This window comes from Panicum virgatum, chromosome 4N (assembly GCF_016808335.1).
Source record: "Panicum virgatum strain AP13 chromosome 4N, P.virgatum_v5, whole genome shotgun sequence".
In the NCBI taxonomy this organism is placed as follows: domain Eukaryota; kingdom Viridiplantae; phylum Streptophyta; class Magnoliopsida; order Poales; family Poaceae; genus Panicum; species Panicum virgatum.
This window is the reverse complement of record NC_053148.1, coordinates 7893886-7910098: the sequence shown is the minus strand read 5'-3', so window position 1 is coordinate 7910098 and position 16213 is coordinate 7893886. Positions and strand designations below refer to the sequence as shown.

Sequence of the window (16213 nt, the reverse complement as noted above, 5' to 3'; positions counted from 1 at the left end):
TGGAATTTTCAGAAAAGAGGCATCGGAAGTGAGGGAAGAACAACCGAAGCATGGAAAGTCATACAGACAAACCACGATGAAGAAGCATCAATCCGGAGTGCAACAAAAGACGAACCAGAAAAGAAAGGAAGAACCATGGGCACCGCCAAATCGCTAAGGGAATTCGAGCAAATGGATTGGATACCAATTGACTTTGGAACATTGTTCGACAAAGCAAGACCGCATCCAAATCAACGAGGAATGGCAAAGGTGATAGCGGAGGACTTCCCGCCGGATAATCACACGGGATATACATTTGGCAAGGAATCGGCCGGTGATATTATTCGGAAACTTTTTGAAGAAAAAGAGGAAGAGATTGACTTAGACGAAGTGCTGGAGATCAAAAGGACCCTAGCAGTGAACTCGGAATCATCACCCTATGCGCACATAGCCCAAGTATATGCGATTGGAAGCGATCAAGGTGAAGGTAATCCATCACCCACACCTCGTGTTGATTGCATGATAGACAGAACAAAATGTTGCAATGTTTTATGTGACGTTGGCGCCCATGTTAGTGTGATGAGTTCCAAAGTTTATGTTGAGCATTTTAATGAAACATCGAACCTAGATGCCACAATCATTAAATTGATCATGGGAGATGGTAGATTAATCAAACCGCTAGGAGTGCTTAGAAATCTAAATGTTGTTATAGCGGGTAAAAAAATTCCTAACGACTTTTTTGTGATTAATGCTAGTGATGATGAGCATGAAGGCATAATCCTTGGAAAACCCTTTCTCAAATTAGTAAATGTTGTTCTATATGTTGGAAAAGGGATTGTCACTTTTGATCTAGATGGAGAGAAGCGCTCATTCGAATTTCATTCAAAACCGTCTTTTGCTTCACCTCTACCTCTTGATAACGAAGAGGTAGAGAGCATTCGTTCCATTGATTCTTTCAGGGATCCTCTCCAACGCGCTTTGGAGAATGGAGACGCTCAAGATGATCAAGACGGAGAACTAGTGGAAACAATGGAAGAGTTGAAGCCGCAACACGGGAATTTGGAGGAAGAAAAATTTGAAGACATTGGAGAGTTAGAACAAGAAGAGAATGGTGCGCCCGAGGTTGAGATGAAGCTACTCCCCAAGGGATTGAAATATGAATTTTTGGGAGATGGCAAGACTTTTCCGGTGATTATTAGCGACGAATTGAGCCTGGAAGAGACGGAGAAGTTGCTGAATTTATTGAAGAAGCACAAAAAGGTGATCGGCTACTCGATTAACGACTTGAAAGGTATTAGCCCCGCTTTTTGCACACATCGTATACAACTCGAGGAGCAGTACAAGCCGGTGGTAGAGCATCAAAGAAGGTTGAGCCATGCTATGCGTGATGTGGTGAAGAAGGAGGTTATCAAATTGTTGAATGCCGGAATAATATACCCCGTGCCACATAGTGAATGGGCAAGCCCCGTGCATTGCGTTCCGAAGAAAGGAGGACTCACGGTTGTGAAAAATGAGAAGGAGCAATTGATACCACAAAGAACCATCACGGGATGGAGGATGTGCATCAATTATAGAAAATTGAATAAGGCGACGAGGAAGGATCATTTTCCACTACCATTCATTGACGAGATGCTAGAAAGGTTGGCAAAGCATTCACACTTTTGTTACCTTGATGGATACTCGGGATTCTTCCAAATACCTATTCATCCGGATGATCAACATAAGACCACGTTTACTTGCCCGTATGGAACTTTTGCATATCGGAGGATGCCTTTTGGATTGTGCAATGCGCCCGCTTCTTTTCAAATGTGCATGATGGCTATATTTTCAGATTTCATAGAAGAGATTATGGAGGTATTCATGGATGATTTCTCGGTGCATGGTACTAGCTTTGATAATTGCTTGGGAAATTTGGAGAAAGTTCTTAAAAGATGTGGAGAAGTTGATCTTGTGCTTAATTGGGAGAAGTGTCATTTCATGGTGAAAGAAGGAATTGTTCTCGGTCATGTTATCTCCGAGAGAGGGATAGAGGTGGACAGAGCAAAAATAGAAATCGTGGAGAAGTTGCCACCACCTACGGACATCAAGTCTTTGAGGAGCTTCCTCGGTCATGCCGGATTCTATAGGAGGTTCATAAAGGATTTTTCGAAAATCACCAAGCCATTGACACAACTTCTCCAAAAAGATGTGGAGTACATCTTCAATAGTGATTGTCTTCACGCATTTCGAACACTCAAGCAATCCCTCATAAGTGCTCCTATCATGCAACCTCCGGATTGGAATCTACCTTTTGAAATCATGTGTGATGCAAGCGACTACGCCGTGGGAGCCGTCCTTGGACAAAGGAAAGAGGGAAAGGTAAATGCTATCTACTACGCAAGCAAGACTCTAAATGAAGCCCAATTTAATTATGCAACAACAGAGAAAGAATTGCTTACCATGGTATTCGCCTTCGAAAAATTCAGATCATACATAGTAAATTCAAAGGTGATAGTTTATACCGACCATGCGGCAATCAAGTATCTCTTGTCCAAGAAAGATGCTAAGCCACGCTTGATTCGATGGATCCTATTGCTACAAGAATTCGATGCGGAGATAAGGGACAAGAAAGGGGCAGAAAATGTTGTGGCCGACCACCTATCAAGGATGAACCATGGAGATGATGGAAAAGAACCTATCAAGGATCAAATGAGAGATGATCACCTATATAGAATTCTCGACAAAGATAGTTGGATGAATGAAATAATAAGGGCAATAAAAGGGATTCCCTTGGATCACTTGGACAAGAATGCAAAGAAAAGAGTGATCGCGGAAAGAAGAAAATACTATTGGGATCCACCATACTTATATAGATATAGAGAAGATGGAGTCCTAAGAAGATGCATACCAAGAGAGGAACGTGAAGAAGTTCTAAGGAAGTGTCACTCGTCGGGATATGGAGGATATTATGGGCACTTTAGAACTCAAGCTAAGGTATGGGCTAGTGGATTCTATTGGCCCGAGATGCATGAAGATGCAAAAAGATTTGTTTCGACTTGTCCGGAATGCCAAAGGACGGGGAATATCTCGCAAAGGAATGCCATGCCATTGAACTACAACTTGCAAATAGATCTATTTGATGTCTGGGGAATCGATTTCATGGGACCATTTGTGAACTCACATGGGTTTGAGCATATATTGGTGATGGTGGATTATGTTTCTAAGTGGGTTGAAGCTATGCCATGTCGGAAGGCATCAACGGAGGAGTCCATAAACATGATTAAATCGGTAATCTTCCCTCGATATGGCATCCCGAGAATCTTGATAAGCGATGGAGGAACACACTTCACGGGCAAAGACTTTGGTAAATGCTTGAAGAAATTGGGAATTGAACATAGAGTGTTCACGGCTTATCATCCTCAAACAAACGGACAAGCAGAAACTTCGAACAAGCAGTTGAAGGACATTTTAAAGAAGACCGTGGTAAAAGGAGGAAAAGATTGGTCGAAGAGACTAGATGATGCACTATGGGCATATCGTACGGCACACAAAACCCCGATTGGTATGACTCCTTATCAATTTGTTTATGGAAAAACATGCCACTTGCGGGTTGAGCTAGAACATAAGGCGTATTGGGCAATGAAGGAAATTAACTTTGATGCGGAAGCCGCTGGAATTAAAAGGAGAATCCAAATAAGCGAATTGGAGGAGTTAAGATTGAAAGCGTACAATAGTGCATCAATTTACAAAGAAAGGATGAAGAGGTGGTACGACAAGCGATTACAAAACAAGGAATTCAAAGAAGGGGACAAGGTCCTACTCTACAATTCAAGATTCAAACTTTTTGGCAAAGGAAAATTACAAAGAAAATGGGATGGACCATACGTCGTACACTCAGTTTCACCCACGGGAGCGGTGACAATCATGGATGCGAAAGGCGACCAATATGTGGTGAACGGACAGCGACTAAAGGTATTCTTGGAGACCGATGTCGTGCCCCTTCATTACATCGACATATACACCATGGAGGAGGAACCGGAACGTCAAGCCTAACGACGTTAAGCAAGGTAAGTTTGTAAATATTCTCTTTTAGATTTTATTTTCATTGTTTTATTTCTATTCTGGACGAACTTTGAGTAAAACATAGGCTTCTAATTTATTGGTGTGCACCTCGGAAAAAGTTGGAGTCTAGGGGGCCGAAAAACCCCCTGGGCCGGCCGGCCCAACACCCCTATGCCGGCCGGCCTAAGCCTCCTCGTGTGCGAATCGGTCTCAATTTTTGGTAGGTGCGAGATAAGGAAATTTCAAACCTGTGCCTTATAGATTTCGCATGCCAAAACCGAAGAGATTTTGGACTTCTCGTCCAAGTCTTTTCGGGATATAAATAGAGGGGCGGGGTAGATCTATTCTCTCGTACTTTTCAATCTACACCACCACCTCGTGAGAGACTTCGACAATGGCCGGTCCAGCGAGTGCAAGAGCCATGATTGCAGCAATGGAGATCAAGGAGAGGGGTTGGACGCCTGACACCCCCACGCCAAAGACACCTAGCCCCATCTCGGCAACCGGTGCGCAGCCCCTCCTTGTCGAAGCAAAGCGATGTGAAGCGAAAGCCCCTCCGAAGAAATTCAATACTCAAGCAAGGATGAGCGTCGGAGGGAAGGGCCTTCAATGGTGCAACGAGAAGCTAGCTCAAGCCCAAAGGGTGATCGTCGTCATCAGCAGCGATGAAGACGAAGGCGAGAAGCGACAAGACAAAAAGCCACCCGCACCTAGGCGTTCCTTGCGCCTCCTCGGAGTCAAAAGAAAGAACTACATCGAGCACACCCCGGAGCCGAAGGATTATGCTGGAGACAGCGATTGGGAGAGCATCATGAGCCCTGGTTCATGGGGAGCCACCGGTCGTGACTACGATGATGATTGGCCGGGGTGGGCCGAAGAGGAGAGAAAAGAGGAAGACGACCCCTCGGAGGTGATAGCGGCAAGAAGAAGGACGACGACGAACCCGAAGATGACAGCGCCAACCGCGGCGGGCATTACTTCGGGTGCTGTTTCAAGTGCCGCAATGAAATCGCGGATCTCCGCGCCACCGTCGATAGGTGTCACGATCGAATCGTGGCAATGGATCGAAGGATGGACGACATCGAGAGCATGGCCGAAAAAGACTACAACTTCCTTGTCCGCAACATAAGGAAGTTATTCGGGATGGTCGGAGATCTACAAAAGCAAGGAGGAGGGCGTCCAAGATGCAATTGCTCGATGTGCCGTTGAGATCGCCGACGGGTGTCACACCAATTTTTTTTATATAATTGCGACGAGGACGCCGCATAATCTAAGCATGGGGGGGATGTGTGACGACTCGTATATTCAATTTTGTTAGTCTTTATTTACTCGAAAGTTCGTCGTGTGAGTGTGCTTTAATTCCGCATGTGTGAGAGTCATAGTTTAGCGTTGTGTGCTTTATTTTTCGCATGTGTGAGAGTGAGTCTTAAATTAGCGTTGAGTCATGAAAACAAAATAAAAAGAGTATTTGTTTATGTTGGATCGTGCAATTTTATTTATGCATTCAGTTTTACTTTATTTTCTTTAAAGCAATTGTTCACGAGCGTTGTCATGAAATTTTTATCTTATTTGTGGAGCTTAGTAAATTATTCGTCCATGTTAATACCCACACTTGAGCTTTGATCTAGCGCTTGGTTTTGATTACCCTTGCGAGTAAGGCATGATTTGGAGGACTTTAATTTCATAAAAATAATAAAACCCCTACAAACATAAGGTTGATCAAGTTCTTGGCAAGTTGAGAGTAAAAATCCTATCATCCAAAAGCTATATTCGTTCCACCATAAGCATTGGATGTGCATTGAGTTGAGTTAGGATTTCTTTCTCTTGGGAGTTTTAATTTCGAGCAATGATCATGTCCGTATTTTTCATCTCTGAATTGCTAGCCATGTCAATATTCGGTAATGAGAATTCCTCATTGGAATAACTCATGAGATCTACCGGATTCCAAAACCCGAACCCAAGATTTTCTTGTTTATTATCGTCTTCCTTGACCACAACCCAATTGTGAGGATACGTTCTGTTTCTGCGCATGATTTGTATAAAACATAACTTTGGGATGAAGAAAGGAAGGAGTACTGGAAAGACGGACCGAATCCAGCCTGAGAAAGCCCCAGGCCGGTCGGCCTACACCTCTTGAGCCGGCCGGCCTAGGCCTCTCTGGTCTCGGTTCGGGCTCCAAAAATTCAGGGAGACACTTCGGAGATTTGCCTATCTATGTTTTATAGAAAGTGTCCTACGAAAAGGTTCGGAACAGAAACAGAAGAAGAAAGAGAAAAGAAAAAAAATGTATGAGAAGAGAAGAAAAAAAATATATAAATGAAGGGATTCTATGGTTAGAGAAGTGCAAAGAGATATCACCTTGATGTTTGAGAACAATATCCTCAATTCCAACCATGTGCAATCCGACAACGAGGATGATGCTTGTGCCTTGTAGTCAATCTTTTTGTATGCCTTTGCACAGGTCCACCATTCTAAATCTTCTTACCCTTGAACCCTTTACACTATGGAGAAACTCTCATGATCATTGGCTCGGAAGGTAAGCAATCATTAGAAGGTTTTCTTAATTTGACAATATATGTATATACTTTGCTAAGCCTCACCTATAGCCCCACTTTATACTTGAGAGATTTTCGGGAGATGAGAGCTTGCAAATAAAAATAGGATAGCCACTTATATTGAGAGACATGAAAGGACTTGTGCAAGAATTTTTGGTCTAACCTTTGTTGCAGGGTATTTTGCTTCTAAAAAAAGAGAAAAAACCTCCAAGGATGGCAAGAAAAGCAAGTGTTGTCGATATTCGAGTTGCCGGCTAAAGGTAAGAGTTGTGGAGTAATATTGGATGAGTTTTTAAACGCCCATGATATGATTATCCTCTTTGCTCCTCTGACCTTTGTTTGAAGAAATATTGTTAGACTTGTTTGCATAAGTAAATTTTGCAGTTCGAGAACTCTTGAGCAACCCATGGAAGGATTTGATGTTTTGATTTGCTCGAGGACGAGCAAAAGCTAAGCATGGGGGGAATGTTGACGCTCCTTAAGTACCCATTTTACTATATGATTAGGAGTCGTTTTGGTAAATTCTTCGGGATGATTCATGTACTAACCCGCCACTTGGCACCCGAACTTGACCATTTTCGATTTTGTCCTGGATTTTGGAGCATGTTCTATTTTGACAGGAAATTGGACATTTTCGGAGATGTTTTGACGCATGGTTACAACTGGGCTAAGATGAGGAATAAAAGAAAGATTCAACACGCAAAAGATGGGACCGAAAGGGGCCAGAAAAGGCCCAGGCCGGTCGGCCTGGAGTCCTTGGGCCGGCCGGCCTAGCCATTTTCGGAGTCCATTTGATCTCGGTTTTCTTCAGCACGAAGTATGCGTCAACCCTAATCTATGTTTTACCAAAACCACCGACCATATCTGCCTATAAATACCCCGAAGCCGCCGTCAAAGAGGGGGATCGGGGGGGAGCATCCAGGGAGATCGCAGAGAAAGAGCATCCAGAGATACATTCGAGTAGACACAAGAGAAAGGCGACACCGGAGGCCTCATCGTCCCTCGGCGCCGCTACAAGTTGGAGGACATCAAGGGATCCATCCCTTGCCGGAGATTTCGTCACCATGATCGACTACACTTCGCTTTAGCTTCATGGGGTAAAGTCCTCGTTTGTTCATGGGGTTGTAAGGAGATCTTGAGTTGTAATTGCCGAATCCTTTATGAGATTGATCTATCATGATTCTTGTTGATGATGCTTTGATGCCTAATAGTTCGCGACTTGGCTTTGGGTTTGCTTTGCTCTTGCATGGTTTACTTAGATTACATCAACTATCTTGTTCTTGTTGATTCGTTACCGATTATCCTCGTGTAGTGACAGTATGCGGGAGGGAAAGGTTTTGATCTTGGAACACACCTTTGGTAGATTAGATCCGTTCTTCGTTGCTTGGCGATTACATCTCTAGTGATCCTAGACCCTATGGACAAATGCTCTTCATATCTTGTGCACACATCTATCATTGCTCACTAGTCTAGATTAGATTAGATTGGTTAGATTAGATCTATTTTACACTCATACACTCAATATAGATCTTTTACCAACATCATTAGTGCTTAGTTAAGCATAGTAATACACTTGTTCCGTGGATTGATAAACCTTGGGGGAATACTCTAAGGGAAAAGCTACATGATCCGTGTGCTTGCGGTACGTAAATTGGCACTTTAAGAAGCGTCAACAGCGATAAAGTCTTAGGCCCTGGCCGACTTCATCGCCGAGTGGACGGAAATTCAAGCTCCAACCCCAGAAATATCTCATGAGTACTGGACCCTCTACTTTGATGGGTCAGTCATGGGACCCGGTGTGGGGGGCCGGGGTCGTCCTGATCTCCCTAGAAGGAGGCAAGTTCCAGTATGCAGTCCGCCTCCATTTCCCCGCGTCCAACAACATCGCCAAATTTGAGGCGCTCATCAGCGGCCTCCGCATAGCCATTGACATAGGGGCAATCCGCCTATATGTCTACGGCGACTCCAAGCTGGTAATCGACCAAGTCATGAAGAACTCCAACTGCGAGAGCCCCCTCATGGATGCATACTTTCAGGAAGTCCGCAAGCTAGAAGGGAAATTACGAGGTCTGGAGCTCCATCATATCCCGCGGAAGCAAAATCCCAACGCAGATGCTCTCGCAAAGATGGTCGTCAAGCGCAAGCCAGCGCCGAGTGGCGTTTTCATCAATGACTTAAATGCGTCGTCAGTGCAAGAGAAGCCGTCGACCGTGGACAAGACACGGGCAGAGGAAACAGAGCATGCAAAAAAAAACAGAGCACGCTCCCTCTGACCTAGCCCCCAATCAGACACCCGGGGGCCCACTTTGCTTGGCTACGGGCCAATCCGACCCAAGCCAGGCAGACACCACAGATTGGAGAGCCGACCTACTGGCTTATCTCCTCGATGAAGTCCTCCCTGAGGAACGCAACGCAACTCATAGGATCTCACGACGATCCAAAACATTTGCCATGATCGACGGCGAGCTCTACAAACGCAGCCCCTCTGAAACTGGCATTCTCATGAAGTGCATCCCCATTGACCAGGGCAAGGAACTTCTTGAGATACACGCCGAGATCTGTGGACACAATGCCGCACCACGCTCCCTGGTCGGAAAAGCTTTCCGACAAGGATTCTACTGGCCAACGGCACTGCGCAACGCGGAGAAAATCGTCCGCGCATGCAAAGGCTGCTAGTTTTACGCAAAACAAACCCACATGCTAGCCCAAGCCCTTCAGACCATTCCCATAACAAGGCCATTTGCCGTGTGGGGTTTAGACATGGTCGGGCCATTGCGGAAGGCACCAGGAGGGTTCACCCACCTGCTTGTCGCAATCGACAAGTTCACCAAATGGATAGAGGCAAAGCCGATCACCACAATCGATTCCAAGGAGGCCGTCAAGTTCTTTCTGGACATCGTCTACAGGTTCGGTGTGCCCAATTTCATCATCACCGACAACGGAACCATCTTCGCGGGCCATTACTTCAAAGAATTTGCGGAAGGATATGGGAGGATCCGGATCGACTGGGCATCAGTCGGACACCCACGCACAAATAGGCAAGTTGAGATAGCTAACGGCCTAATCCTCCAAGGGCTCAAACCACGAATTTTTGACATGCTCAAAAAATTCGCGGGTCGTTGGGTGGAAGAACTGCCGGCAGTGCTCTGGAGCTTGCGAACCACACCTAACCGATTGACGGGGTTAACACCTTTCTTCCTGACATACGGCTCTAAGGCCGTGCTCCCTTCTGACCTGGACTACGGCGCCCCAATAGTCAAAGCATTCAACCCAGAAATGGCAGCCTAAGCCTCGAGGGACGCCATGGAACTATTGGAGGAAACAAGGCTAGCAACGTTACACCGATCGGCCCGTTGCCAACAAAATTTGCGCAGGTACCACGAGAGGTGTATACGGGAGAGGACGCTGCAGGTCGGAGATCTGGTCTTGCGACGAGTCATGTCGACGAAGGACAAGCACAAGCTCTCGCCGCCATGGGAAGGACCCTACAACATCGCAGAGGTCATACGTCCAGGCACATACAAGCTAAAAGACTTCGACGGTAACATACTGACCAACTCTTGGAACATAGAACAACTACGTCATTTTTTCCGGTAAGAGCACCAGCGACTCAGTCCAGTGCCCCAACCTGGTCACTTCCGGCTCGGATCACTCGGGGGCCCGACACCTATCGATTTTTTCTCTCCCCGCACAGCACAGTAGACTCTCCTGGCGTCCCAACCCGGCCACTCCCGGCTCGGAAACACTCGGGGGCTGGATACCTGCATTTTATCTCTTCGCAGCACATAAGCTTTTCGGTTTCCAGCACCCCGACCCAATCGCACTTGGCTCGGCGCGCTCGGGGGCCAGACCATGGTCTTCAACCATCCCACTTTCTGTTGCCTTTTTCGCCTCTATAGCCCCTTGCCCTAAGCACTCTGAGGACAAGGCACTCGGGGGCCTGAGAGGGACGGACTGTGCAGCGCACGCACACCGTTTTCCCTTGTCACACAACACACGACTCTTTCTATTAGTTCGCATTCTTTCCATCCTACTCAAATGCTTTTCCCGAACTACCCGATCAATCGGATCCGTGCAACGGTCTACGGCGACTGGCAATCGATGCCTCTGGGCTAGCTCCCGGCTACACGTCGCAGCCTACGATCAACACGTAGTTTCGAAAGAAGGGAATGCAGAGGGCAAAAATGTTTGCGAGCAAGCGAAAAAGCGAACGGTAGAACTCCTTTAAGAAAAACAAAAACTTACTTTACCCACGAAGCGCAAGATGTTCTTTCCCTCATCAGCAATTCTACATAAAGCGAAAACCAATACAATTCGTTTATCTTTGCAATGGCGGATCCACGCTCGAGGAAGGAGTGGCAGATCCACCTATCGACGACACGTCCGCCATAGCTCCGGCGCTCCCACCGCTCACATCTAATTCCCGCTCTGCACACCGGACGTCCCTTACCGCTGCGAAGGTCAGACCCCGCGCAATCTTGCCGGCGATGGGCTCTAGCTTCCTGGCTACCACAAGTGTATCGTTGTATGGTCGCCCGGCAGAGAGATCGCCATCAAGACCCGCCAGATCCAGCTCCGGATGCCACAGCACCACAGCGCTCAGCGCAGTCGAATCCCCGTGGTAAGCCGCTATGGCCGTTAACGCGGCCAGCTCCTTGGGGACTCTCCGTAGATCATCCTGCAAAGGGCTCGATGGCGGGGAGCCAAGGACACAAGAGCAAACCTCTCGCGCCGATGATCGCAACCGATCAAACTCACGGCGTAAAGCCCGGTTCCGAGTAGTCATCTCTGAATGGGACATCACAGCGCTGTGAGATTACGTCGCAAATATGATCAAAGGAAAGGAATGCGAGGAGAATTACCATCCAGTGCTCCCTCCATAGCTTGGCAACCCATCTCTTGGTTCGCCAGGTCGGCCTCCGCGCGGACACGACGGGCCCGCTCTTCCTCCAGCCGGGTTTCTGCGGCCGCAAGGTTACGGCAATACTCCTGAGCGTCCGAGGCACGCATGGCCTCTACAGAGCACAACCGCTCCGCAAGGTCTCGGCGCGCCACCTCGCCCATCACCTCGCGACCATGCTCCTATCGCAAGAAGGACGATTTCCTTTTGGAGATTTTCTCCAGCACCTGGAAGACGAAAGGAGGTCACAAGAGAACGCCCACAAGCAGGTAAGAGCAGGCCCGACAGAAAAGGTCCTACCCCAACGGCAGGAGGTAGGCCAGAGGTAACAAGCTTCTCAGCCCGTTCCACCTCTTCCAGTAGTAGAGCAATATGGCCCTTGGCGGAAGCAAGCACCTCCTGAGCTTCGACGCCTTGCCGACCCACGTGTCGCCAGAGTTTGTCCTCTCGAGAATCATTCAGCACAAACCGCGTGTCACCGGCATCATCACGTGATGGCCACTCCAGCGGCCCATGCGGCGGACAGTAGGGAACCAGGGAGCCTTCCGTCGCGGCTCTGCCAACACAACAGTCTCCCCCACAGGCGGCGAGAGGGGAGGGCTCTCGGTGGGAACACCCCCATGGCTCGCGGAAAACGGCACGAACGCCGTCGCCACGCCGGCCAGCACAAAAACAGGGCCTGGTATCGCCACTGTTACCATCCGCGACGAGGACGTCCCCGAGGGTGCGCTTCCCTCCCGACGACGAGCAAGCAGAACCGCCAGCGAAGGATGCTCAGTCCTTTCCACCGGCCCTGCCAGCGGCTGGAACCCAGTCGAGACCCTGCATCACAGGAACAAGAAAGTGCGTCACCAAAAAGCTGCCCCTTCAGAACACTGGAGCAGATGAAGTACCCACGTTCTCGCCGCAGCCCTCGTCGGGATGGTCTTGGCCGACGATGTGGGAGGCGAGCGCGTTGCGACAACCGTCACAACGGGTGACGGCGGCCCATCAACCCCTCCGCGGTCTGACAGGAGGACGTAATCGCCACCCCAGAGGACGTCGCCAACGACCTCCTGCGCGCCCGAGCCCTCGCCCCGAAGCCATTTCACCGGCTCAGGCTCCATGTCATCGCGGGCGCACTTGAGGGCCCCAGATCCCCTCGTCTCACACAGGGACACGTCAAAGCCAGAATCCTCGCCCCCAAGCAGCTCCGGCACCTTTCCCTCCTCCTCCCCATCGGAGTCGGACTCCGGATATTCTAGGGGTCAAGCATCAATCAAATCCTGGGCTTCCGCAGGGTCCATCCCCTCACGGATAAGCTTGGCGACCTCCTTCTGACGGCTCTCATGCTCCCGGGCACAGAGTGCTCTCCTTTTCTTCTTGTCCGCGGCCCTCCTCTGTTGTTCGGCTTGGCGGGCAGCCCCTTCCGTCCCCTTGCTGCGGTGAGGGAGAGATTTGGGCTTGCCAAGACCCTGCAAACATGAACGAGGGTAAGACAGGCAGTGACGGAGAAATCCTGGGAAAGGACAGGAAATGAAAGGCAAAACGAACGCTTACCAGGTTGGGGGGCGACCCCGACCAAAAGGAGACAGCCCGCCGATGGAGCGGCGGTTCTCCCCAGCTATCATACCTTCAAGCCACCTCCACAACCCTGAGCTACCGGGGTCCTGCAGCTCTTCTCGCGGCTCGTCGCGCTCGAAATCCCACATATTTCCCTGCAGTGTGGAAAGAACACACACTTTACGAAGGAACATGGTGGCGAAAACACGAGCACCATCCAGGCCGCGTGCCCCTAGGCCCTTCAGCACCTCCTCAATCACTTCCACACGATTCTTCCTCCTCCGGGAGGCTCCCCAAGTCCAACTATCCTGCTTTTCCAGGGCGTTCCTAGTGAATACCGGGAACGCCTCCTCTCTGCCGGATGGATTCCGGATGTAGAACCACTCGTCATGCCACCACCGATTGTTGTCCACGATGCCTGTTCCCCTTATCGCACGGCGTGAATGTAAGCTACAGGGCTCTCTGACAGAGGGACAACACCTCCCATGCGGGCCCCGCGACGCAATGGGAGAGGGCGTCAACGGACGTCCCCTCCCGGGCCGTAATGATGGTCGCCTCTGCTCACCACTCCATTACGCCAGCGAGCGTGACCGGATGGCCCTGCCTGGCCTCGATAAGGCACCCCTCACCGGGCGCGCTGTCCTACAGCCAAGGGCTACGCGAGGAGGACGTGAGATAGCCATGCGGATAAGTAGCGTAGGCACAGGCGGATAAGATCGAAGATGATCCCCGAGCGACCAGACCATCCCAACTGGCCAAGGATGGGACAGCACTTGGATGACCCGTTGCCCAAGAAAACCAACCAGACTCAAGCTTCCCCACTACCGACTGACCCAGTGGGCCTCGACGACTGACAAGGACAAAGGACCCCCAGACGAGGCCAAGACACAATGCTAGATATATGTAAATGGGGGCCCCACCTTGGACTAAAAAAAGGAAAAGCCCCCCACGTAGGAAAGGGTTGGACTCCTAGAGGTTCGACACTGCTGGATACTGTTTGTAAGCTCCCCTCAGAACTTTGAGCACCCGGGCTCGAGAGCAATAGAGCAAGAACACCACCCCCCATACTGGACGTAGGGCACATTCAGCCTGAACCAGTCTAAATCCTCGAGTCTTTGCGTGCTAGACCATATCCGATCAAGCGCACAACAAACGAGCAATCAAGTAGTTTTGTAGTCGTCCATTTCCCGCAGCGACAATAATCATCATTGATAATAAATAACCATTAGATCTATTATGTTTTCTAAAACAATTATCCGCACTTGCCATTGTGGAAATAGTTTAAACCATCCCCTAATTTATATCTAATTACCCACCTCTAACATTACAAATAATTTAAAAATTATCCATAAAATTTGAATGTGAATGAAAAAGTATCCCTTAAAATAATTTACTAATGCATTTGCCATTACTAAAAGTAACCCTTGAATCTAGGCCGGTGCTATGCAAAGTGGAAAAAATATGAATATGATTAAAAAGTGTACATATTAATTGCAAACTAAAGTTAATTAGATCCGGATAAAGGACGTATAAGTATGAGTATTATGTTAGATTGTTTAACAAATGAGAGAGGGGGGCTAGTATATAAGAAACTATTGTTTTGAACTGTCACTTCTCACAGTGCTAACTGTTTCTTGCCACTCTTATAACTTTCTTAGCAGAGAAAACCGACAAGGAAAAATAAGCTTTTATGTACTTCTCCACGGAATTTCCATTCAGGTAAGGTAAGTGGAGCTTCTTTTCCTTCTCGCTTTCGTGCAATATAATGTACTTATGACGTTTTTTGGTTTTGTCTTACTTTTTTCACCTATTGGATTTTGTTCGGTGTAATTGTTTTCTGGATAATTTAAAAGACACGGTACAACATTATCAAGGTTTGATGCGACTATAATCAATTCAAGGATCTTATTATTACTAATTGGAGGTTCTTTTGGAGCCTTCACGTGGAGCCACTTAGGATCCTAGGTGGACACTCTGAAAAAATAGAGAAATCATATAAATTCTCACAAAAATCAGAAACATCCAGCCATCAATCCAACAACTCCAATTATAATAACCATTGGATCTGTTATCTTTCCTAATAAATTACCCACCTCTGCCATTATAAAAATAGACTAAAATAACCCCCTAAGCATGTATCTAAATTACCCACCTCTGCTATTATAAAAAAAACTAAAGTAACCCCCTAATCTTTGTGTAAATTACCCACCTATGCCATTATAAAAATAATACAAATACCCCCCTAAATTTCCATATAAATTATCCAATTATGTCATTATTATTATTACAAGTTAAATTATATAATTACAATAATATATTAAAGTGCACCAATATAAAATTCTAAAATTACTATTTCTATTATTATTAATATATTATCTATATTATTATTTATATAAAAATACTACCCATGATATATGTCACCAGATATTCATGTATGATGGAAGAGATAAGAACACCAATTCACAAACAAATAGTTTAACTAAACATATATTGAATACATATGGAGGTGCACAAAATGAAATATATTGTAACTAAATAATGAAAATATATATTTTAGAGTATGTGTTAGAATATTTAATAGATGAAAAGGGCGTGAAATGGATAATTATAATTATTGATCATATTTTTATAATAATTCTAATTAGCCCGTGCGCGAGCACGGATTGACAGACTAGTTTCACCCAATTAGACATGTGACATGTCCTCCCATTTTCTTTCAGCACTGCAGCTCCCTTTCAGTTTGCCTGCTGCAAGACTAAATTGATCACCAAGAGCCTCACATGGAGACATTTGCATCTACATTTCACTAAGCCTCTCTCCACCTACACCAATGCTGTGATAATGTTATAATAATACCTGCAGGTGTATCTTCAAATTTGGTGGTCGATTGAGCTTTTCTTGCATCTCCCGGGCGCATGCATGTGCCTTCCAAACTCTCCGAGAGTTCCTTTCCACCTCCATTCTGCACTCCCTCCTCTCCTTTTCTCCCCTCCCTCCTTCGCTACCGTTCCTTAGCCGAGTAGTGCTTTCTATCTCGTAGTTTTTCTTTGTTTTCTTGTTATATGTAACCGTCCGTGTGATAGCGACAGGTGAGAAATGGCACTGGTGATCATGTGATGCTGCTGAAATTGACACTGGATGGATCTTCGTGTCCCAGGAGAGAGAGAGACAGAGACAGGGGGACGGCCATGCACAT

The 16213-nt window shown here is 47.2% G+C and overlaps 1 protein-coding gene across 1 annotated transcript; it reads left to right on the top strand.

Moving 5' to 3' along the window:
• The first annotated feature begins 9335 nt into the window (after positions 1 to 9335).
• Positions 9336 to 9863, top strand: LOC120669070. Its single transcript, XM_039948890.1, has one exon. It carries the CDS (start codon positions 9336 to 9338, stop codon positions 9861 to 9863), a length of 528 nt encoding a protein of 175 aa, XP_039804824.1.
• The last annotated feature ends 6350 nt before the right edge of the window (positions 9864 to 16213 follow it).

What these genes read in the sequence shown, in the direction of transcription:
- LOC120669070 (XM_039948890.1), top strand. Translation starts at nt 9,336, where the DNA reads ATGGTCGGGCCATTGCGGAAGGCACCAGGAGGGTTCACCCACCTGCTT.